This window comes from Malania oleifera, chromosome 13 (genome assembly GCF_029873635.1).
Source record: "Malania oleifera isolate guangnan ecotype guangnan chromosome 13, ASM2987363v1, whole genome shotgun sequence".
Classification (NCBI taxonomy): domain Eukaryota; kingdom Viridiplantae; phylum Streptophyta; class Magnoliopsida; order Santalales; family Ximeniaceae; genus Malania; species Malania oleifera.
This window is the reverse complement of record NC_080429.1, coordinates 6,636,749-6,662,470: the sequence shown is the minus strand read 5'-3', so window position 1 is coordinate 6,662,470 and position 25,722 is coordinate 6,636,749. Positions and strand designations below refer to the sequence as shown.

General features: G+C 35.6%; 1 protein-coding gene across 4 annotated transcripts; it reads right to left on the bottom strand.

Moving 5' to 3' along the window:
* Positions 1–5,203: 5,203 nt before the first annotated feature.
* On the bottom strand, positions 5,204–23,786 carry LOC131145962 (mitochondrial carrier protein MTM1-like). Of its 4 annotated transcripts, none has more exons than XM_058095147.1 (11): positions 23,571–23,786; positions 23,036–23,347; positions 21,843–21,932; positions 19,789–19,917; positions 19,362–19,421; positions 19,077–19,247; positions 18,459–18,561; positions 17,309–17,403; positions 17,061–17,210; positions 15,237–15,295; positions 5,204–5,827 (listed from the first exon to the last, which is right to left on the bottom strand). In XM_058095147.1, exons 2-11 carry the CDS (start codon positions 23,276–23,278, stop codon positions 5,695–5,697), a joined length of 1,233 nt encoding a protein of 410 aa, XP_057951130.1. In that variant the 5' UTR covers positions 23,279–23,347; positions 23,571–23,786; the 3' UTR covers positions 5,204–5,694. The 4 variants fall into 4 exon arrangements, with proteins under 4 accessions (XP_057951130.1, XP_057951132.1, XP_057951131.1 ...); XM_058095149.1 differs by having other exon boundaries at positions 17,309–17,400; XM_058095148.1 differs by having other exon boundaries at positions 23,036–23,311.
* Between the last annotated feature and the right edge of the window lie 1,936 nt (positions 23,787–25,722).

Genomic DNA, 25,722 nt, shown 5'->3' with positions numbered 1-25,722 from the left:
TTCTCAAAGCAATCTCGCGTCTCCATCAATCACAAATAATGATAAAGCCTAGTTTAACTTTACGGGTCTTTTGGGTTAGAAAAAAATGAAAGCAAAAAATCATAATAATGATCTTGATATTTGTAGACACTATTTTGTTTAGAAATTTATATAACACAAATTGGTTAAAATTTATTAATGTAATAAAGTGAGAAAATACAGAAAAAATAAAATACATAGAAAATTATTTTTTTTTACATAAAAAAATGAAAAAAAAATTTAAAAAAAAAAGTCCAACTTCCTAATTTCTTTCACCTAAAAAAATATTAGAAAATAAAATTAAAAAAAATAATAAATAAGTATAAATTGGTCATGTTTTTCAAAGACAATAGGTCAACCACTTTTATCATCTTTTAAAATGATTAACCATTTTTTTTCAAAAGAGTTAGCCTACTTGTAATATTTTTCAATATAATGCTCTCAGCACTAGGATTGTCCTGAATGGGCACCTGGTTAGGTCCATATGTATGTATATATATATATATATATATTGGTTTGGAATTTTCAGAAATGTATTCCATAAATAAATAAATAAAGACCCAAGAAACAAGGTCGGCTTGTATTCTATCATGTGTCTTCAATTCCTCGAAAATTTATGGCATTCAATCTCAAACGTTGATCCTAATTTTATTGGCATTCAAACCGTGTACTTTATCTATGAATGCTTCCATGTTTTACAAAAGCAAGGAAGAACTCCCACTAAATCTCTTTTAAGAAAAAAAAAAAAAGATATATATGATCACAAATTGCCTGCCCCAAACTAAAAAATACATAAGAAGCATGGTAGAAGATACTAAGAAAAATTAGATTATGTTCATTCAATAATAAGTTTTGGTCCACCTTCTCTCTTGCTTTGATGTGCATATCTTTTGCACCTTTGACGGGTTGCCTTAACTCATTGCCCCAATGCAATCTCACATCTCAACTAATAATAAAGCCTGGTTGACCTTTACTTCTACAAGGAATACCGGGTCTTTTGGGTTAGAAAAAATGAAAGGAAAAAATCATGATAATGATTTTGATATTAAGAGTAGCAACCCTGCAAAGAAAGAATTAAGCTATTAATCTTCATGCACTTTTCTTTTTCCTAAACTTAGAGAAGTTTGGAGAATACAACACCCAAAAAAAAAAAAATGAATATTGTAATGATACTTCTTGGACAATTTAATTATAACATTTTTCATCTATGTAATGCCTTCTTTTCTTTTTTTTCATAAATAGGGCGGCACCTCCTTTATTTATTAGAAAACCTCTCACTTATGGTGGAAAAATATTGTGGTTCTAGTAAAGTAAGCTACAAACAAATAAAAACTAAACGTAACGAAAACGAAACGAAGACAGAATGACACATTAGACTCTTAAATTAGGAAGACCAATTTTGTCAAGTCGTATCATGTCTCTAACTAGACAGGGTAAATAAACAAACTTCACATATCTCATAGTGGTGTCTTCCTCTCCTTGACGTGCCAAGAAGTACGCAGCCTTATTTCCTTCTCTAAATTGGTGAGCAATGGTGAAATTAATCATGGAAAGAGCCTTAAGAAGCTCTTTCCAAAAATCCCACAAATACCATACCATGCATCTCCGAGAACAAACCCAATCGACCACAACATTAGAGTCACATTCAATCTCCACATTCATATAACTAATCTCTTTGCACATCTGCACTCCCTCCATCAAGGCCCTAAGTTCGGCTTTATTTTTAGTGTCATAACCAAAGAAGGAAGAATAAGCACCCAAGAAAGCCCTTCTGCAATCTCGAATCACACCACCCCCTCCACATGTCCCTGGGTTCCACGGCAACTACCATCTATGTTCAACTTTACAGACCCAACCCGAGGGTTCCCCCACCTAACAACACAAGAAGTCCGTGCCTTCTGAGTGATAATTGGAATCTCAAGAGCACTTAGAACTTTGATATCATGAGTGGACAGGGATCCACTTGATCTCATATTCTCTGAAATCTTCCTAAGCCATAACTTGATTGCCAACCAAAGTCCTTCAACTGATTCCTTAACACCTTCCACTTGGACTCTAAATCGATGCACCCAAAGTCTCCAAGTTATTAAACTCGGCAATATACCAATGATTACACCCCTCTGAGTCGATTTCTTAGCATAAGTAAACCATTGTTGAACACAACAAATCCAAGAAATTGCAGTCGTACAGGGAACCCCCATGGCTGTGGCCGCAAAATCTCAAACCTTCACAACAATCTCGCTCGAGCAAAGCACATGATTCAAGGTTTCTGTTTACCCCAACTCGCAACAATTACACCGAGAAGCAAGAGCAATTCCCAAGGATTGAACTTTCTCATCCAACGGCAAGCTGTCAAAACGAGCTTTCCAAGCACATATGCTAACCTTTTTTAGCAAGAAGTTGTGCCACAACCAATCCATATCCCTTACATGTGGCTCTTTGACTCTAATTAAATCTCATGCACTTGACGACGTGAAGATTCCTTTATCATCGAGTTTCCAAATTAGAATATCTTCACTTGGTCTCCCACAAGCAATATTCTGTATGACTTCTTCGGCTTTGTACCAATCAACTCCACTAAGTGCTGCCTATCCCAAGCACCATCCACCCACACATCTTTAATATTAAGCAGTGGGGTTTGAATATTCACCTTTGGTTTTTTATAATCAGAGGTGAATTATATTTATCCAATATTTAGAGAACTCTTGAATTATGAAATTGTATTGGATTTGGATAAGATGTAATATAAAATTATATTGAAATTTGTCCAAATTCATCTAATTTTAAATTTAATATCTGAAATTTATGCCCTAGCATTTGCCCTTCCCATTCTTAAAAACTTGGTCCCCCTATTTGTAATTGTAATATGTCATGCCTTGATGTGCATATCTTTTGCACATTTGACGTAACTCATTGCCTGAAAGCAATCTCGCATCTCCATCAATCACAAATAATAATAAAACCTAGTTGACCTTTACGGGTCTTTTGGGTTAGAAAAAAAATGAAAGCAAAAAATCATAATAATGATCTTGAAATTTGTAGACACTTCATTTTGTTTAGGGATTTATATAACACAAATTGGACAAAATTTATTAATGTAATAAAGTGAGAAAAAATTGAAAAAATAAAATACATAGAAAATTATTTTTTTACATTAAAAAACAAAAAAAAAAGTATTAGAAAAAAAGTCCAACTTCCTAATTTCTTACACCTAAAAAAAAAATATAAATAATAAAATATTAAATAATAATAAATAATATAAATTGGTCTTTTTTTTCAAAAACAATAGGCCAACCACTTTTATTATCTTTCAAAATGATTAATCATTTTTTTTTCAAAAGAGTTGGCCTACTTGTAATATTTTTCAATATAATTTCCTCACCAGGATTGTCCTTCAATGGGCACCTGGCTAGGTCTATATGTATGTGTGTGTATATATATATATTGGTTTGGAATTTTCATAATTGTATTAAAGAAAAAATTTAAAAAAAAAAAAGACCCAAGAAACGGGGTCGGCTTGTAGTCTATCATGTGTCTTCAATTCCTCAAAAATTGTTGCCATTTAATGTCAAATATTGATCATAATTCTATTGGCATTCAAAAAGTGTAGACATGCAACTCAAGGTTGAAGTCCAAGTCTTTCACTTAAATATTTCAAAATCATCCCATCTTAAGGTTAGAGCCCTTGGGACATCTTCCTAAAATTTTGGATTTTTTATTTGAATTTTGATGAATCTAAATAATATTTAATATAATTTTATATTATTTTTTATTCAAATCCATACAAATCCAAATTTAAGTCATCTCTCAAACATAAGAGTCTAAAAGATTAGGATACAACTCCATTTTTGTTTCATAAAAAACTACACAAAAGAAGAAAAAAAATGTTTCAAAGGTCCAATAATAATAATAATAATAATAATAATAATGGCTTAAGAAAAGAAATTCAAAATTATATGTTATCATAAGAATAAAGCTCATTGGGTGTAGCAAGAAGATAGTAGCATAATTAATTTTAGAAACTCCAATATTATAATTTCTACAACAAATTAATTTTAACACCTTGTCAAAAAAAAAAAATTCTTTTTTAATCAGAAAAAGAGAAGTTTCATGACTGTTTCCATGTTTTACAAAAGCAAGGAAGAACTCTCACTAAAGCTCTTTTAAGAAAAAAAATATACATATAATTACAAATTTCCTGCCCCAAACTAAAAAAGAAATGAGAAGCATCGTTGAAGGTAGTAATAAAAATTAAATTATGTTCATTCAATAATAGATTTTGGTCCCCCTTATCTCTTGCTTTGATGTACATATCTTTTGCACCTTTGACGGGTTGCCCCAACTCATTGCCCCAATGCAATCTCACATCTCCATACTCCATCTAATAATAAAGCCTGATTGACCTTTACTTGCGAATATTATGCAAGGAAGGCCGGGTATTTTGGGTTAGAAAAAATGAAAGAAAATAATCATGATAATGATTTTGATATTAGGAATAGCAACACTGCAAAGAAAGAATTAAACTATTGATTTTCATGCACTTCTCTTTTTCCTAACCTCAGAGAAGTTTGGAGAATACAGCACCCAAAAAAATATTGCAATGCTTTAATAACAGTTTTCATGTATGTAATGCCTTCAGTTTTTTTCCTTTTAATCAGCACAAGAGAAACTTCGGTTTTTTTCCTTAAACAGTACACGAGCTATGGTTGATCATGCATTATGATTTTATACACAAATCTGAACAATGCAGCACTTCTCTCTCCGCTGCAACCCCGCTTGGGTTGACACATGTAGCATTTTCTAATGCTTTTATTAGCAATACCAATTTCGGACCTACCGCACCCAAGCATGGTGAAACTAATTATATTTTCATTTTCAAATTGCAAAACCAAATTAATCGAACCCCTACAAACTCCCCACAACACAATCTTGTTATTTCCACCATTTACGTGATTCACAGGAAGCGAGGACCGTGGGGATAATTCACATGAACCTTAAAAGAGTGCAAAGGAAAACAGGTATCAGCACTGGTATCCATCTCAGACACACCACATACCCTGCACTGCACTTACCTTAACACTTCAATGCTCAAGTGACTTAACGTAATTCATGTAAACCATGGACAACAATTTTGAATTCAAGCGCCAATTACCCTTCAGCCGGGAGCATTAGGTACCATCTCAGCTGCCATCAAAATGCGATTCATTTCTTTATGATAACACGAGTTTAACCTGAAGGCTGCAGCCACTGATTATATACAAACAGTTGGAAAATCTCCATAATTGTTCTCCCCCATTCCCAACCAAGAGGAAAAAAAAAAAAGGTGGGGGGGGGGGGGGTGGGGGGAAAGAATTCAAATCAAAACTTTGTAATCAAATGTGGGGAAGAAGAAAATTGCTATTGGATTTCAGTCCAAGCGAGCAACAGAATTTCTGCTCCAACCCATGAAGTAGATAGTGGGTACCTACGTCGGCCAAAATTGGGGGAAAGGACCTACAAGGGTCAAAAATTGGATTTTGCTATCTATACGAAGTTTATCCACAAAGGCCCGTGAAAGTTTCTTCAATATTTGAGTTTCTATCCATGCTAATTAGTCGACAAAGACTGCTTCTACAATGAACGAGCAAATCTCCAAGATATCCATAGGTGAGATCGATCGGAAGCATTCCCTATCTGTCAAGAAGTCCTGAACTGGTGATGTAGAACATACTTCACAACTTCGTAAAACGAAACAACAATCCCAACTGAGGGACCTGCACGGCCAACACGAGGGCCTACTCCAGTAAACAGTCCCTTCATCCCCCCATCCCTGTTCCAACCAAAATATTAAACTCAGGCATCAGTAAACAGTTGAGCCAAGGTATGAAATGATTATCACAACAGAAAGCTTAGAATATTAGTGTGGAGCATGTACAATATATGCAAAATACATGTGTAAACTTTAATCTCTCTTTCAAATGTCTGCAACATAAAAAGCATACCATCAATAATGTCATATTGGCACAAACTACCGCTACGCTGTTTAGAATCTTGTCACAATTTGCACTCTTTTTTTCTAAATCACATTATTTCTTCAGCTCTACCATGAAAATTACTAAGCGACCAGCTTCATGTGCACAAGAAGCTTGCAAAATTAAGTTTTAGCTTCATAAGGCCAGCCAAACTAGCATGTGGGCCAACAATCCACTAGCTCATAGTGTCAGTAAGGTTACGAATCACCATTCTCACAAATTGCCGAGGTGAGGCGCAACTTAAATGGGGTTTACCCATTCATATTTCAGGCCATTTGATGGGGATCAACATGCACCTTGAGTATCTTTCACGGATATTGTGACACATGGACGACCACCTTAAGTCCACCATTGGATGTGAAGCTAGCTTGAAAAGAGGATGACAACTTGCAAGTCAAGGAGTCTTGGTTTTTTCAAGAAGCATGACAACTTGCAAGTAAAGAGTCTTGTTTTTTTCAAGAAGCATTTATTTCATTTTAAGTTTCTAAACTCCACTATCATAATTATTCTAATTCCAAGGCACCTATTTCCTATGACAAACTATTTCCTAGGAACCTCATTACCTATGTTTTAAATGTTTTATTTTACTTTTGTACTTTCTTTAATATCTTAAGAAGCCATGTGCAAGTCATGTGCATGCTCATGTAAGGCTATAATTATATCATCACTTGTATTGTAAAAGGTGTCTTCGCATTATCAATTGAAAAGGAAGTCTTTGCTTGAACTTATGAATCTTGTTCCTCTCCTTGTGAGTGAGTAGAGTAAGGCTACGTCCCGTCTCCCCGAAGATTGGATGGTGAGAGACCACGACAACATCAACGTCATCATCAACACTACACGCTCACTCCTCTTTCATAGCTCACAGTCACAACCTTCCCCAAGCTTCATGCTTGTCTCAAGATTCCTAAGGATCAACAAGCTAGTTCATGGTGCGATCGAGTACTCGTGTGTCTTGGTATTTGACATTCCGAACCTTTTGGTAAGCTTGTTTCAATACCTTCTTTGTGACCATCTAAAACAGCCCCTAAAAATACCTTGTAAGCCTTGAAAGTCTAACCGAATCCTTGATTGTAAAACCTTGTTCATTCTCTTGGACTCTTCCTAGATTTTCAACATGAACATGCTTGCTAGTACCGTACTTAGGGATATTTGATAAGACTTGTGATCCAAGACTTCTTTGATTACTTGAATGAAATGATCAACTAAAGGCTTTTAAACCAAATCATATATGTTTTCAAAATTTCAACAACTTGTGATCATTAAAATATGTTTGTGATGTTCATGTTTGGTCAATTCAATTCTTCTCATAGATCGTAATATTGTGTGTGCTACAAAGAGGATCAACCAAGGGCTACTTAGAACAGCCCTACATCATATTGGTATCAGAGCATAGGTTAGGTTCACATTTGAACCTACTTTGTGTGACCAAACACCATTCCAAAAGGGCTGCCCTAGTGTTGGCCAAATCCTTCCCCAACCCCTAGGATGTCTACTCGAGCCGGGAATCCTTACCGAGGTCATAGGACTAATGTTAAGAGAGATGCCTCAATAGATGAGCTTCAAGATCAAGTCCATGACTTGAATCAAGAGCTAGTTGAGACCCGCCACATACTAGATAGGTTGGAACTAGTCCATAACCCAGCCCAAGACAATTTAGAGCCGCCCCTTGAGCGAGGCAATGATGATGAACAGCCTAAAGAGCCACCTATGCCTCTTAAAAAAAGACAACCTCTTCCTCCACAAAGGCGAGTGAATCGCCAAGTTGACTTTGTTAGGAGACCCCCACGTCATAAGCCCTATGCCCAACATTGGGGTGATGAGGACTATGACATTGATGACTTTCAAGGTAGGAGATGTTACCGTAGGGACCATCATGATCCTTACGAGGATGTGATGAGGTAGATGAAGATAGAGGCCCCCACCTATGATGGATAGATGGACCCTAAAGTCTTCCAAGATTGGATGACTAAGATGGATCCCTATTTTGACTGGTATAGGATGACTGACCCTCATCGGATTAAGTTTGCAAAATGAGGTTGACGGGACAAGCCAAGCTCCATTGGTTGAATGTCGAGAGGCAAGAGGCGATGTTAGATCATAGGCCCATTGAGCATTGAGGCCTCATGAAGGATAGGTTCAGAAAGAAGTATGCACCCCTTAGCTATAAAGAGCGCATTATGGATCAGCTCTACAGTTTGAGTCAGGGTAGCATGACCATGTCAGAATACATAAGTCAATTCGATGAGTAGTCTATAATATGTGGTGTCTATAAGACTGTTAGTCAGCAAATCTCTCGATTTCGCATAGGATTAAAGCCTGAACTCAGGAGAGAATTGTTTCCCCATCACATTGAGTCCCTTGAACAAGCCTATAATTTAGCTCATGACTTTGAGCAAATGAATAAAGGGTCCATGGGAAAACGGTTTGGTACCTCTTCAAATGAGTCATACTCTTGAAAGGTACAGAGTTATGACAAGTCTCGTCTAGTGCAAGTAGGTCAAGTCACCTCTCGAAGGAGCAATCCCACAGTCCAGCAGCCTATGGACAAGCGACTAGTACCCATGACTGGATCCTCTTGCAAGAGTTCTGGCAATGCAGTGTGTTTCAGGTATCATAAACAAGGACACTATGCCAAACAATGTCCCACCAGGAACTTGGCAGTTGATAGGGAAGATGGTGAGGACGAGCCAAAGGAGGATCAAGTATATGTTCCTGAAGTTGTACCTAGTGAGGATGAGTTGTCAAGTGACCCAGATGAGAGTGCCCAGTTGAGTGTGATGAGAAGCATTACGATTATTCCCAAGGATCAAGAGGATTGGCGTCAAACTTCTATTTTCCATACTTACATAAAGTGTGGGAGTAAAAGTTGCAAGATGATCATAAATGGTGGTAGTTGTATAAATGTTGTGTCTAAATCTGCAACTGAGAAGTTGGTATTGAAAGTTGAGCCATACCCACAACCGTAGAAGATAGCTTGGGTCGATGCCACTATCATGCCCATGAGCCATAGATGTCTAATCCCCATTAAGATTGGTGACTATGAGAATGAGATTTGGTGTGATGTCCTTCCTATGGACGTTGCCCATATTTTGTTAGGACGATCTTGATTGTATAATTTGAATGTCTCACATAATAAACGTGCCACCACTTATTCCTTTAGGTGTAATGGCAAAAGAATTGTTTTGAACCACTAGAGCCGAAAGGCGAGACAAAGGAGGAAAAGACAAAAACTAGTGGAAAATCATTGAATATCATGAATAAAAAGTAGTTCGAGTAGGAGAGTCAAGATACAAAGGTAGTGTATGTGATTGTTACTAGGGATAATAAGGCACCCCTTCTAGAGCATGAAACACCACTGGAAGTATCACCCATACTTTCCGAGTTTGAAGATGTCATCTCTGAGCCACCTAGTAAGTCACCTCCCATAAGAGACATTCAACATGTCATTGACCTTGATCCTGGTTCATCTCTGTCTAATTTACCACATTATAGAATGAACTCGAAAGAATGAGAAGTTGATGAAACAAGTTAATGAACTGAGAGAAGGGTTTTATTTAGGAGAGCATGAGTCCATGTGCCTGCCCTGCTCTCCTCACTCCCAAGAAAGATGGCACTTGGAGGATGTGCATCGATAGTAGAGCAATCAACAAGATCACCCTCAAGCATAGGTTTTCCATGCCTAAACTAGATGATACGCTTGATCATATGGTAGGATCCAAGATTTTTTCAAAGATAGACCTTAAAAGTAGATACCATCATATTAGGATTAAACTGGGACATGAGTAGAAAATTGCCTTCAAGACGAATGATGGGTTATATGAGTGATTAGTCATGCCATTTGGGCTAACTAACGCACCAAACACTTTCATAAGAGTTATGACTCAGATATTAAGGTCTTTCATTGGACACTTCCTTGTAGTCTACTTTGATGATATATTGATCTATAGCCAGACTAGGAAGGAGCACTTTGTCCATTTGAGGAGAGTGTTTGAGGTTTTAGAGATGCCAATTTAAAGAAGTGTACTTGCATGATTACACACGTCATCTTCCTTGGTTTTGTTGTCTCTAAGCATGACGTTTCTGTTGACCCTAATAAGGTCAAAGCCATTATAGATTGACCTACTCTACGGAACATACATGATGCGAGGAGATTTCATAGATTAGCCACATTCAACAGGAGGTTCAGTAGGAACTTTAGCACCATCATAGCCCCCATTACAAACTGCCTTAAGAAAGGAGAATTTACATGGTCGAAATCTGCGACAAAAGACTTATTGGATATAAAAGATTTGATGACTAAGGCATCATTGCTAGGCCTCCCAAATTTCTAGAAATTATTTGAGGTTGCATGTGACGCCTGAGGTGTAGGCATTGAAGGAGTACTTAGTCAAGAGGGCCACCCCATAACCTTCTTTAGTAAGAAGTTGAATGAGGCAAAACAGCGGTATTCTACCTATGACGGGGAATTTTATGTTGTAGTACAGTCACTACAACACTGGAGTCGCTAACTCCTTTCTCAGGAGTTTGTCTTGTACTAAGACCACCAAGCCCTTAGATATTTACATACTCAAAAGAAGCTAGGACATAAACATATGAAATGGGTCAAGTACATACAGCAATACACCTTTGTACTCAAACACTGAGCTGGTGTTGAGAACAAGGCTGCTGATGCTTTGAGCTAAGTTGTAGCCACCATACAAACTCTTCAAGTCTAACTTGTTGGCTTAGATAGCATCAAGCAACAGTACTCTCAGTGTAAAGATTTTTGTGATATCTTTTTTGATTTACTACAGGGAGTTCCTAAATCTCACACAGACTTTGTGATTCATGATGTATTTCTTTTTAGAGAAGCTAGACTGTGTATCCCATTCACATCTCTACGTGACCAGCTGATTTGGGAATTACATGTTGGAGGTGCTACGGGTCACTTCGGTAGAGATAAGATCATAGTTATGCTTGAGGATAGGTTCTAATGGCCTAGTCTGAAGAAAAATGTTTGCTAGGATTGTTTCACAATGTCGTACTTGTCAAACAGCGAAGAGTAGGAAACAAAAATCAGGACTGTATACCCCTTTGCCCATGCCACACATCCCATGGCATGACATCAGTATAAACTTTGTGTTAGGTCTCCCTAGGACTGTCAGGGGAAATGATTCAATGTTTGTTTTTGTGGGCAGATTTTCAAAAATGACACATTTTATTCCATGCAATAAAAAATATTATGCCTACAAGATTGCCATTGTATTTTTCAAGGAAGTAGTGAAACTTCATGGTCTTCCCAAAACCATTGTTTTTTATAGTGATGCGAAGTTTGTGAGCTACTTCTAGAAAACCGTATGAGCATTACTAGGTACTAAGCTCAAATTTTCTAGTGCATATCACCCACAGACTGATGGGCAGACTAAAGTGGTGAATAGGATCCTTGGGAACCTATTGAGATGTTTGGTAGGTGAGAACATCATAGCTTGGGATTTATGTCTTCCTATGGGTGCATTTGCATTCAATAGTTCAGTGAATAGGACCACAAGACTTAGCCCATTTCAGGTTGTTACAGGATATAGTCCTAAGAAGCCTGTAGATCTCATTACCATTACCTGAATCTAGAGTGAGAGGGCAGGCTGATACATTTTCAAAGCACATACATGATATACACTCTTAGATAAGAATGAAAATTAATTTAAGCAATGAGCAATATATATCTATTGCTAATATACATCGCAGGTTGCAGGAATTTTCGAGTGATATGGTTATGGTTTGAATTCGCCCCGAACGGATTTCTTCAGAAAAGGTAAGAAAGCTTCATACCAAAAAGATGGGACCATTCAAAGTTCTCAAGAAAATAAGTTCTAATGCTTACATGTTAGATATTCCTGATAATTTTGGTATAAGCAATGTATTTAACGATGAAGATCAAACGTCTTTTCTAAAAGCTAATTCTTTTGCAGAACCTAGCCCTACTAACCCTGCAGATGAACCTACACCATTCATAACTCTAGTTGCATCAAAAAAGCCAAATTTACCTTTACCACTACCATTAGTCCCACCAAAGAAACTCTAGCAAATTGAAGACATTCTAGATGTTAAAATAACAAACACACAAGCTGGAACATATCAAAAGTTTCTAATCAAATGGAAAGAGAAGCCACTATCAAAAAGCAGTTGGATTCTTAAAGATGATGTCCTTCTCAACCCTTAGGAATCTTGAGACAAGAATGAAGCTTGAGGATCAACATGCACCTCGAGTATATTTCACGGATATTGTGACATGTGGACAACCATCCAAAGTCCACCATTGGATGTGAACTTTATTTGCCACAATTGAAGCTTCTCTTGGAAGCTAGCTTTGAAAGAGGATGACAACTTGCAAATCAAAGAGTTGTTTTTTCAAGAAGCATTTATTTCATTTTAAGTTTCTAAACTCCACTATCATAATTATTCTAATTCCAAGGCACCTATTTCGTATCACAAACTATTTCCTAAGAACCTCATTAACTATGTTTTAAATGTTTTATTTTACTTTTGTACTTTCTTTAATATCTTAAGAAGTCATGTGCAAGTCATGTGCATGCTTATGTAAGGCTATTATTATATCATCACTTGTATTGTAAAAGGTATCTTCGCATTATCAATTGAAAAGGAAGCCTTTGCTTGAACTTATGAATCTTGTTCCTCTCCTTGTGAGTGAGTAGTGTGAGGCTACGTCCCGTCTCCCCGAAGATTGGGTGGTGAGAGACCACAACAACATCAACGTCATCATCAACACTACACGCCCACTCCTCTTTCATAACTCACAGCCACAACCTTCCTCAAGCTTCATTCTTGTCTCAAGATTCCTAAGGATTAACAAGCTTGTTCGTGGTGCGATCGAGTGCTCGTGTGTCTTGGTGTTTGACATTCCGAACCTTTTGGTAAGCTCGTTTCAATTCCTTCTCTGTGACCATCTAAAACAGCCCCTAAAAGTACCTTGTAAGCCTTGAAACTCTACCTAAATCCTTAATTGAAAAACCTTGTTCATTCTCTTTGACTCTTCCTAGATTTTCAACATAAACATGCTTGCTAGTACCGTGCTTAAGGATATTTGATTTGCATGCTAGGACTTGTGATCTAAGACTTATAATATAACATCTTTTAAAGTGAACTTGATTACTTGAATGAAATGATCAACTAAGGGCTTTTAAACCAAATCATATATGCTTTCAAAATCTCAACAACTTGTGATCATTAGAATATGTTTGTGATGTTCATGCTTAGTTAATTCAATTCTTCCCATAGATTGTGATATTGTTTGTGTGCTACAAAGAGGGTCAACCGTAGGACTAGGCTACTTAGAACCGTCCTACATCACCATTAGTTCGCTATCAACAAAACCCTTCAAACAAAATAAATCGGGAGAAAAGCTTAACCAGCTTCCACCATAATTTGGTGCTAAACAACAAACTTCAAATAAGTAAATAAACAATAAGCCCCCATTTCAATTTTTCATGTTTGATTATAAAGAGAAGTGAGAAAGAAAATAAAAAAAATATAACCAATCTATGAGCAATTTTTGATTTTAAACATAATTAATATTTAATTTTTCCTAATTTTTAGACATATTAAAATAAATTTTGATTTTTAATAGTATTTAATAGAGAAAAATATATAAGAGAAAATGAGTTCCCTCGTTTTCCTTTACTTTCCTTCCCTTTCTCCAAGTTAAATTCCCTTTTTTTTTAAAAAAAAAATAACGTGGGGACTCCAGCCACTGACGAGCCCTTTGGACCCCCCGAAGTGACGCCCCGCCCCACCCCCCCAGAGTGCGCCACCTGTCATTAAGCCGGATGCGGTTTACAGCTTATACACACTCAGGCTGAACGTTCGGACGGCAAATCTCCTCCAGTGGACCCCCCTGGAAAGTGCGGACGGGACCCCCGGAGGGGGCGACAAAGAGCACACAGACTTTGCCTCTGCCAGGATTCGAACCTCCGATGCTCCATATTAACCATTCCGTGCTTTATCACTGCTCCATGCCCGTGGGGGCTCTCCAAGTAAAATTCTTGATCCAAACTAACCTTAACTATAGAGGGTATCTAAATGAGATGCAAATATGAAAAGAGAACTAATGCAGATATATATTTCCAATTTACATTCAGGACAAATTTTCCTTTCACTTCCTTTTTTTCTTCAGGCACTCTGTTCATAGTTACCAAAAATAATCCTATGAAATGTCATTCTTGAGAATCACATCACTGGGAGTATGATGCCTTGTGGGAAATTTTTTGCTTGGTTTGTGTTGTAAGAACCCCAAAGACCAACATTATGCCCTTGAGTTCTATATGAACAATTTATGAAAAATAACTATACATTCAGCACAACAGTGGAGGCAGTGTGATTTTAAAATATCAGCCATTATGTTATATTATTATAGCATAATAATTTTATTCATTCCAATTTTTATTATTTTCTATTTTCATTATTATAATAATTTACTATTATAAATATAATAACACCGTCCAATTGAAATATAATAATAATTTTCATTATTATTTCAAATAATACTAATTGTTGGGCCATTAGTGACCAACCAACCAAAATAGTGAAACAATTTTGTTCCAAAAATTGGATAACCATGGCAATGGATCCCCATAAAATTGAAAGCATGAGAATGGAATTCCCATGTTTTTGGGGAAACCTTCATTCCCATTTCCCAACCCCTCGTTCACAAGGAATTGGACACATCCCTCGGAATTCCTCAAATATGCCGTGACCTAGATGACTCCTCATGCATATGGTTTGTACAACATTTAACAAAAATACCAGCCACTGTAACACCCTAAAAAATGATGAAATTGTCTGGCTCCAATCACAAAGCAAAAACCCTTAATTGCTTGATGCCAATCTCCATGGGATTTGTGCACAAGATGCATGACATTCATAAAAAACCCCAACGGACTATTTTTTGACAGAATACCCAACAGCCTATTACTAATTTACATAACAAAGCTTCACAAATCTGAATTATATCAGTTTTTAAATATAATAGAATTGAAAGCTAACGATCATTAGATTGGTTAGAGGCCATCGAAAAGATGGTTTATTAATGCACCATGCCTACTACAGAAACCCTCACAGCAAATTACCCATATCAAATTCTTATTCTTTTGGTTTAATTTTAGCATAGAGACCAGTCACGACAAATATATAAATAGTAGATACAGCAGGGCATACCTCCAAATCTCCCTAAGTGTTTGCCTCGTAGTCATCCTCAATGCCCTGGCTGGGTCTTTCTGAAAAACGGGGAAGAAGACATTAGCAAATCTAGTTTGATATCTTTTTTCGTACTCTAATATCATCATAAACTTTTTCATTATTATAAGTTATAAAAGTCAACTAAACAAAGCAACACTCAATGCAAAAGGCTCCCACACCGTATCAAGTTTATCACCGCATTTACAGAGGCTATTTCAGCGACTTAAACCTGCGACCTTTTACTGAATGCTTTCAAAAACATTTCATAGCTGCTAAAAACCCATAACTCTATGCACAGCTGGCATCACTTCTTTATAAACTTTTCCCTCATAATTTAGCTACTTTGTCAGGCATTCCAGCCTTTTCAATAATTTTTCCCTTTTTTATTCAGTATTAAAGCATTACTGTTTGCCTTTTTCACACTTGGTTTTAGTTTTTTTGTAACTACTACATCATATTGTCAGAATAAAGATATCTAATGCATCAAAATGGAATGAAAATTTGTACCTAAAGTCACGGTCATATATATATATATATATATATATATATCGGATCTAGATATTAATTAATTTTGTTCTCTGGAATCAAAGAAATATATTCAAATTGAAAATAACTCTTATGTTGTAACTTGGAATTAACATTTCTATGGAATAACAGTTTTTTTTTCACTAACTATTGGCAAAATTCTATTCCATATATTCAAACAAATTGTGCTTCCAACAAAATAACCAAATAATATTGTTAGGAATCATCACATAAAGTAATCCTAAACAAGCCCAATAAACATATAGATTCCCATGCCACCAGGAAGTATGAATGATAACCCCAGAAGTCAGCCTCTAGTAATTGGGAAGTAGTCCATTTCTCTTTCAACCGTTACTTTCCCTTGCATAGAAATCACATGGAGGTGGATATCAACAGTGGTTCTGATATTTTAAGTAATATAGTGATAACAAATGGGACACACTACACCAATAACACTGGAGCTGTTGAAAGATATTTTGAGATACCAACATTTACTTACTAGTACTGATATGCCAAGTAGATGACTAACAGCCGTTTTTAATATTAATATGGTGATAGCAAATAGACATGCTGCGCCTGTTGAAAGATATTTTGATGTATCAACATCTACTGGAAGTATTGAAATGTTACGCAAATGAACAAAATGCTGAACAATACTTGTTGACATAGGGGAACTCGGCATATCAAAGTATACGCCTGCTAGTTGGACCTCTCATTTTATACATATTGGTTAGTTGGACCCTTTCTTCGTTTTTTTTTTTTTTTTTTTCCCTTTCTTCTTTCTGCTGTACTTTGGTTGGCACCCCCTAGTGCCCCTCAATATACCTCCTCTGTATAATATACATATACGTAGACATACATGCAAACCATGATCCCACAAAGAAACCCTATCCCAACTCCATCTCATCTCTAACATCCATAGGATGACTACTAGACAAAGAGGCATTCTCCTATGGTCTTTTGCAATTCAGAAAAACAGTCCAAAAAAATTGCATGAGTCTGATTCCGATGGTGAAGATCCGATCCCCCCAACCCACCCCCCCCCCCAAAAAAAATCCTCCAAAAAAAAATGTTAAAGTTGTTATTTTTTTTCACTTTTCCCCATCATTTCATTTATTTTCCAAAATTTGCATGTAGTATAGTCATATCATGCATTATTCGCCTTCTACTTTGCAGACAAAACAGATCGCGTGTTTTAAGAGTATGGTCCCAAAATATAGATCGTGCAGTCTTGTACTAAAATTCAATAGAAACAAACGGCAGCCCAGAATGCCTCACCTCTATCTGCCTTCGGGTTTTTGCAACATCCAAAGGACATGTGGCAGCAGCAGCAAGACTTCCTGCAACAAACCCAGCAGAAAAGTTTGCCCCAAGAACACTGGCAGCATTAGCTTCATCTCCCACCAGATTAAGAAGTTTCCTCCTGATCTGAAAACATTGAGAAAAGGAAATAACCATCAAAACATATGGGAAATACAGAAATTCATGTATCTATCACAGAGCAGTTCAAAAGAACATAATCTCACAGGCTCAAGGGTTGACCAACAAATTGCAGAGAAAGGGACATCACGAGCTAACTGTGCTCCAAGGCCAGTCCACAGGATGCGATAATTTTGCACTGCTACAGCAGAGAGAATTAAATCAAAATTATAATTTCACCAATATATATAGGTACAGATTTAAAAGGAACTGCATTCTTTGAACGGTTAAACATCAACAGAGATGTCTCTAATGATGATGAACTTTCCTTTTCCTCGTTTTCTTCTTATTTCTTGGTAAGGGTGAGTAGTATTTATTCTAAGAAAATTGTTATTTTCCATGAGCAATTAAAAAATAACTGACATTGGAGATTTTGGTTATGAATCAGAAGCTCCCTCTCTGCTTGAGAGAATATGATGAGGTGGCATCATAATCTCTACCATTAATTAAAGTAAGAGGAAGTTTTCAAACATTCTTCCACCTTACTATTCTTAAAATGCCCTCAGTCTTAAAAGTTATCAGTTATTTACAAGATTTACAAACCTAGTATTCATAAGTAATTTAATAAAATAATTCTGATTTTAAAATTTAAAAATGTGTACAACTTTCCCAGATATTTCACTAACACCATAACCTACATAACTTTCACTCTTTCCAAGATAAAATGTCTGTGGAGTACACATGTAGTGTATGTCCACAGCTAGTAGGTTTACAAAGGCATCACACAAATAATTCACCAAGATAATTAAAAAAATAAATTATCTACGTACTTTATAGAAGTCTTGCTTGCTCAACAATGACAATTGCAACAGATTGCATGTAAAGCCTTACAACATGAAAATGAAAACTCAAAAGCTCTGTTTTCAAGACATCATATCTGGCACATTATACATAGGTAAAGCTGATGTCTTATTTTTCCAAAAACTCTTGTCATGTTCCAAAAAGTGATTCAAGCTTTCAAATGAAAGCTAACTCAAGCATGAAGCTTAGATTCCTCACACATACATTGGAGTGTTAGACCATATGAGTTCACATTTCAATTAATACAAACTGATTCCACTTCCAACAAAAAGGTGATCCCAATATAAGCCCAGTCCCAACAAATTTTTGGGGAGCAATATTGAAGGTTTGAACCCAACTGTGGGTCATCCCACACAAAAAATTCAGTGTTTGTTAGAAAAAAAAGATAAAACTTACAGTTGTTCTGAAGGTTGGCTGTGCTCTTAACATGGGAGAGAACCCCAAGTAAAGTCTTCCAGACTCCAGGAGGCTTCTTACAAATCTGGGTCACCTTAAAAGCCTATATTCTCAAAATCAACAATAGCAACATCAGAAAAAATCCCATGCAGAAAGGTGGAGCATCTTCATGTTAGCAAACAAATCCAATCAATAAAGTTGTAAAATAATTTTAACAAAAAAATACAGGACGAGAAATATTAGAAAATTTTTTGAAGCAGTAGAACTTGGGTAAAATTATCTTTCCAGTAATTTATCTTATCATTACAAATGGTACATTGTTGTTCATGACATAAACCAAGGGATTCTATCATTAAAATAAGTCGCTGCTTCCCTGAGGCAGAATATTCATTTATTAAAAAAAATGGCCTCTAAATAATTTATTCCATTTACTGTTCACAATCTAACAAGAGGGGGGCAATTTGTGGTGCAACAGTTAAAAAGTTTCAGAGCAGCCATATGACCACTATCCTCCAAAAAACACTTGGTGGACCATAACTAGCTAATTGTGTACGAATCCCGAATCTATCAGTGCCAACAAAGGATTTGTAGAGCGCAAGTATCAATACAAAAAATTACCTGCATACGAGTTCTAGCAAGCTCAATAGGATAGCACGTTGTGCAAGCCAATGAGCGTGCCAAAGAGCCAGCAACTAAGGGGGCATATGGCATCAAACTTGGCGCATTCTGGGAAGCAATATCCTCTATCCAATTGCGGAAAATGTCGTAACATGGTAGGTAAATCCCCACCTGCATGAAGAAAAATAACATCAACAAAACCTTGCCTTGAATATGTGAACAAAAAATGCACAAGACAAAGCAGACTCCTAATACAACACAATCCTGAAGCAAGCACAAACTAACCGTGGGTACAGCTAGTGCTAGACCTGCATTTGTGCCTCTCCATAGCCTGGCAAATCCTTCCTGAAAACATGGCTTCTAGGTAAACATCTAAAAATGATCGATATGTATGACAGGGAATAAAAAAGGTCCAAATATAAGCATTACACAAAATAATAAACAAATAAAACAGTATAATTTTGAGTAAGCAAATAACTTGTATACATCATCAACCAGATATATATTGCACATTGCATGCACGTCTTCTTTTTTAGGACACAAGTAATACCATATCAATTATCCATATCTGAATCCAAGAATTATTCATATAAGCATTGTCCCCTCAACAATAGAATAGTTGTTGGATGGACAGGATTTGAAATGAAATTTACTTTTGGGTAAACACCTCACTTATTCATATAATAAAAATATGAACATATTTTCCACCAACCTGTCGAATTATTTTGTAGAACACATCTAGTGTTCCTTTGTATTGAAAACAGTCAGGGGGGCAGATCACCACAGTCCCATGCATTCCAGCACGGGTGCATGATGGAGAACACCTTAGATCTGCAAACATCTAAAACAGCATATAGCCAAAGCAAAATTAGTAGCTAATAACAATATGATACAGTTACACATCACCAAATCCAGGTACAACTCATGCAGAAACATGTCTGTGAAGGAGAAAGTCAGGCACAGACACATAACAAATACAATAGGAAGGCTTCTTCACTTCAAGTTCACTTAGCAGTTGTGCATGAATAGAAAGAGGCTGCAGCGGACCCACATTCAACATAGTAAGGGCACCTGGCCTTGCTGAAATTTTAGAAAATCCTACATTCTTACACAACACACGCACACAAAAACCAAGTTTTTCTTACAAACCCAATGGACATATTTCTCTATAATTTTTATGCTGACTGTTCATGTTTACATGTTCTCTGCAGTGAAAAAATTTCTGAACTATAGAGGAAGAATAAAATAACAGAGTTGGGTTTACCAGAGTGAACTGAAGTAGCCAAATCAAAGCTCAAAGCCTTGTAACACCAGCAATGATGTTTTACTCATAAACTTGCTAGCATGTAACAGAGTCTAATGAATATTAAAAGTTAAAATTTCCAAATATCTAGGGTTTGGATTTAGATTAGGTTATGAGCTTAGACTTCAGAACCATAAATCAGTAAGATTAAGCAGATAAAACACTTATGGGATCATTTGATATCATTGTCAAAAATTATGAAGACAAAAAACAAAAACGAAAAATAAAACCAAAATTTAAAAACTAAAAAACTGAAACAAGACAACTTATTTAACTTATTACCCAAAACTGAAACAAATTGAGAACTAAATTGAACTTATTTCATTTTTGTCTTAGATCAAATAGCAATGAATAAATATAATTATAATTAAAAATTTTAAAAATACAAAAGACCATAATTTTAAAATATTATGGTAAAAAATGTAAATCACTTGATAATAATACATTTAAACTCGCTCTTAGTAGTCCAAGGAAAACTATATTGCAGATGAAGGCAGAAGATGGTCAAAATATTTCTTGGAATGAATTTTTTTATTTGCTCAAATTTTAGAAATTTTATGAATATTTTCTTTAAATTTTATTTTAAGTTCACATAGAAAATTCAATGAATTTATCTTCCTTTAAATATGTAACCCACAAAAGTGAACTCCGAATATTAAAAGGCTGGCACCTTATTGTTGCAGCAAATAAAAGCCAAAAAAAACACAACTTTCACTTCTTGGCTTGTCGCCACCTATTTCCTCAATTATCACAATCAAATTAAAAAAAAATTGGGAACAGAAATGGCAACAAACAGGCCCTAAAGTACAATCGTTGTTGATTTTTTCATTGATAAACATGTAAATTTTCTATAATTACAATGGAAATGCATGCTTCTATATAGGGGGAAATAGATGAAATAGTGATCCTCAGGTAAACAGAGCCGCCAGCACAAATATTAGTAAATGTTTAAAACAAACATATAATTGAGTAAAAAACAAATATGATAAACTGATGAAGGCAGATTACAATAGCACTACATACAAATTGGTTTAGTTAAAACAATATGTGATACTATGGAAAGCTATTGTTTCCATGGGTGATCCAAAGGATCTAAAGGAATAGATGCAAATTTAAAATTGCAAAAAAAAAAAAAAAAACCATACATTTTAGATGAATCTCAAAGAGATAAACTCCACCCATGTCTAGATCTATATTAATGCAGGTATGCAAAAAATCAGTTAAACATTAAATTTTTCATTTTCAATCTGCACATTAATGAATCTAGGAAAAGGCCAAAGGAAAGAAGTTGTTTAGTCAAATAGACACAAGAGAGGTTGAAGACTGTCTCAGTTACTAATTTTACAGATTCACAATCCCCATCGGGTGAATTTTATTGAAATTTAGAAAGCAGTTCTATGCTAAACTAACGCACAAAACTCCTTGTCAAAAATAATGGGGGCAGGTAGTCATTGAATCCGTACCATGTTTGGTCCAAAATATGCCATCCGACTTCTAATATTACTGAGTGGATGTGAATAAGGACCTCCAGCTGCCTGTGCTTGCAACCTTGTCTGAAAGATATAAATCAAAGATGTTCAGAAATAAGAATAAATCTTGATTTTAAAATTTCCTAAAGCTGAAAAGGTGATAGAAAATATGATCCTTTAGTAACAGAATAATGAAGGGGAGCAAATATGATAGATACTGAAAAACAAAAGTATGATACAGAGATTCTAAAGTAAAGAAAATGACCAATATCCCCAACCAATCATAATTCAAAAGAGAGAGAGAAGCATCCATATCACTCCACAAGGACAAGCAAAGGCAACAAAACTTGAAGGCAAATAAACTCATCCGCAATATATTGAACCACTAAACGGCTAAAGCATATTAAATTCAAAAATGCAGGTTATAAGAAGAAGATTGTACTACTTGTCAAATTAATAGGGAAGAGAAATACTTCATCGGAAACATACACATAGCAGCCAATTAGAAATATAAAGTTCAAGTAAAAATTGAATATCAAGGAAAAAAAATACTACTATGAAAAGAGGAACGCCACACTTCATCGCAGTAAAGAGGAATATCACAACATCACGAAAAAATGAATAAGAGAACTCAATGACAAACACTTATTTCACTTAAGTGAGGTTAGTTTTTCATTTTCTTCCAGAAAACAAAAATAGCATTAAAATAAAACAAACAAAATTATAGTCTTTTGTGTTCCTTACATAACACTGCCCCGCAGAGCAATCAATAATCGACCACAAAAAAAAATACAAAATGAAGCACCTAGTGCAGGGTGTGTGATACCATGCTACCACATCAGGGAAGGCTGTTTCAGTAGCTTGAGCCTAACATATGACCAGATGGTTGGAGTTAACACCCATGCCATTGGTCATGGCTGGCACTCAATCAACCAAAGAAAGAACAAACAAACAAAATGAACAGGACCATCTAATCGATAGACATTTCATAAACTTAAAGGAAAGCATACCTAACAAAAACAGCATATAAACTAAATTAACTAATATCATGGTTTCAGGTGCTCCCCCACGTCCCCCCCCCCCCCCCAACACCAGAGAACGAAATAATCGATCAATCAATCAGACAAACAAACAAAAGTAGAACAGAAGCACATTGGGTATCTTAATAACTTAGAGAAAATCAATACCTTAACAACATCAAGCGGATTGACGAGGACGGCAGAGAGGATGGCAGCACCAGCCGCAGAGAACGATCTCTCTACGAAACCCAAGTTGCCATCAGACGCTTTATCTGGGAGGGAAAAAAGAGAAGCTTCGTTTCTCCCTCTAAACATTGATTCTGACATTTTAGAAACGCTGTTGTCAATTTCAACCGTTGAGGATTGATCCGAACTCCACGACGGATACTGACTGTGCTTCGCTTCCGCCATCCTCTTTGTTCCCAGCCCTCTCTCGTTCTCTCTCTATTTACGCACCAAACATGATCAGAAAGGATCAATCTGAGAAGGGTATGAGAAAAAACAATCAATTTCTTTCTTCGTCAACTCAAAACCCAAAAAAGAAAGGTCTTTCAGAAGGGAAGTGAATCGAACAAAATGGGCAGATTATACGCCGTAAAATTAAAAGAAAGTTAAGGCTTATGACACAGATATTGATTCTCGAAACGCATAAGACCTTTCCGGGTTGCTTGGAGAGCAGGAAAGTTGAAAGAAAAGCGCTTACCAGAGAAAAAAACGAGGACCATGGAGCCGCAAGTGGCTAGGGCTGCGTTTGAGGAGCAAGTGGCAAAGAAGTACAACTGGTGTAGAACGGAGAAAAGTCTCGGTAGCAGACCCAAACGCGGCCTTACTCACGAGGCCAGATTTCGGCCGCCCTGAGCTTCTAGGGCTTTCCATAGCGCGCGACTCAGGCGGTTCTCGCGGTTCTAAATGAAGAAACCTAACTCAAATGGTTGGATGGTATTTGTTATTCGATTCGCCAAAAAAAACAAAAAAACAAAAACAAAAACCAAAAAGAAAAAACAAACAAGCAAACAAATACATTACCAATTTTTAGAGAAAAAATAAACAAAAAAATGAAAACGCCACAATTTAATATATCTTTAAAAATCATGGCATGGTGGAAAGACGTCGGAATGTAAGAAGAAGCATCGTGTGTTTGATTCCTAAATGATATACTTAGCGAAGCCAGCAATTGATGCGGATTACCGTATCATATGCGTGGTGCACCGGAGATGGGTCCTAGGTCTTGAAATTGATGAACGTCCAATCGGCGAACGAAAGCCATGACCGCATTCGGAACTTTACCTGAACAGCGAGATCTAGGGGAGGCAAACGCGGTTTCGGGCACTTGGTGCAACACCGAAGGATTCGAATGGCTCATCGGTAGCTGGAGTTCCCACATTATCAAAAAAAAATTATTATAATTGCATAATTCATTTAAAGTATGTACATATGGTAAAATCATATTAGACGTGGTGTATTTAATATTTTCTCATGTTATATACCATAATTTAATATATCTTTTATCGTATAATCATAAAACTTTAAAATTATTAACCAAAAATAATGATAAATTTGCTTTTAATTTACAAAATAGTTATTATTTAGAATAAGATAAATGTAATGAGAGATTTAGAAATTATGTAAATAATTATTTTTTTGTAGTTCTTATTATTTCATCTAACGTGATATAAAAGAGGAATATAGTTTTGTATTGTAAAATTTGAGATTGGCTATTCTTTATCTATTCTTAATTATAGATTTATAAAAATTTTGCTTTTTTTATGATAATAATAATAGTTTTTGTATAACTAACTTAACTAACATATTATAATTAACTATAACAGTTAAAACCCTAAAAAAATTGATATAAAAGATTAGTGTAATGATTCAAAAATAATTTTTAATTAATTAATTAAACGAATTTTAAAAAAATAGAAACAAAATTATTAAAATTAATTTTTATTTTATTAATAAAATATATAATTATTAATATTAATTAAATAATAATATTATTATTATTATTATTATTTCTTTCCTGAAGTTTCAGGAAGTTTTTTTTTTGTTTCTTTTTGTTTTTTTTTTTCCTTCTTCTTCTTCTTCTTCTTCTTCTTTCCTTTCCTTTTCTCTGCGACAGACTTTCATTTACTCTCTCCTCACATTCTCTCTCCTTCTCTCCTCGATTTCGTGACGGATTTTCACCCGATTGAAAATCTGAAGATACCACTGGATTCCATTCTCCGCTGCCGTCATTTCTACCGGAGCGGATTGGTGGTAGGAGTAGTATAAGCATATTCCCTAAGATAAGTTATTTTTCTTTTTTTCTTTAATTTCTTACAAAATATAAGTTCAATTGATGAATAAACACCACCACGAGAATCTATGGATACAAGTCTAACGGGACGGAATTCTCGTAAGGGTATTAGGCAAAAACCCCAAATTTTGGGTATAGGGGTTATTAAGAGGCTTATTTTTAATTAATTAGCATTAATTTAGAAATATTAAAATATTGAGCATATGGGGCTGAAATATGATTTCTGAAATTTATGGCTCGGGTGAATGCCGCGAGTGTAATTTTGGGACCCGCAGGCAAAATTTAGAAAATTAAGTGGGGGTATTAAATAATAGTTTAAATATTAATTTGAGGTATATGGAGCCTATAAAAGGCTAGATGAGTATCATTTTGAAAAAATAGATTAATTAATTTGGGAAAAATGTAAATTGCAGGAGTTAAATTTCGGGCGCCAAGAGCGTGAGATTTTGGGTTCTAGCGAGACTCTCAGTAAGTCAAGTAAGGGGAATAAATTATAGTAGTGTTTTTAGAATTATTATTTGAATTAATATATAAAAATAAGCATATGATATGTTGTCTG

What these genes read in the sequence shown, in the direction of transcription:
- LOC131145962 (XM_058095147.1), bottom strand. Translation starts at nt 23,278, where the DNA reads ATGGCGGAAGCGAAGCACAGTCAGTATCCGTCGTGGAGTTCGGATCAA. An exon ending in ATCCGCTTGATGTTGTTAAG is followed by an intron (nt 21,933 to 23,035) that starts GTATTGATTTTC and finishes TATATCTTTCAG; the next exon opens with ACAAGGTTGCAAGCACAGGC. An exon ending in TTGCTAGAACTCGTATGCAG is followed by an intron (nt 18,562 to 19,076) that starts GTAATTTTTTGT and finishes TTGAGAATATAG; the next exon opens with GCTTTTAAGGTGACCCAGAT.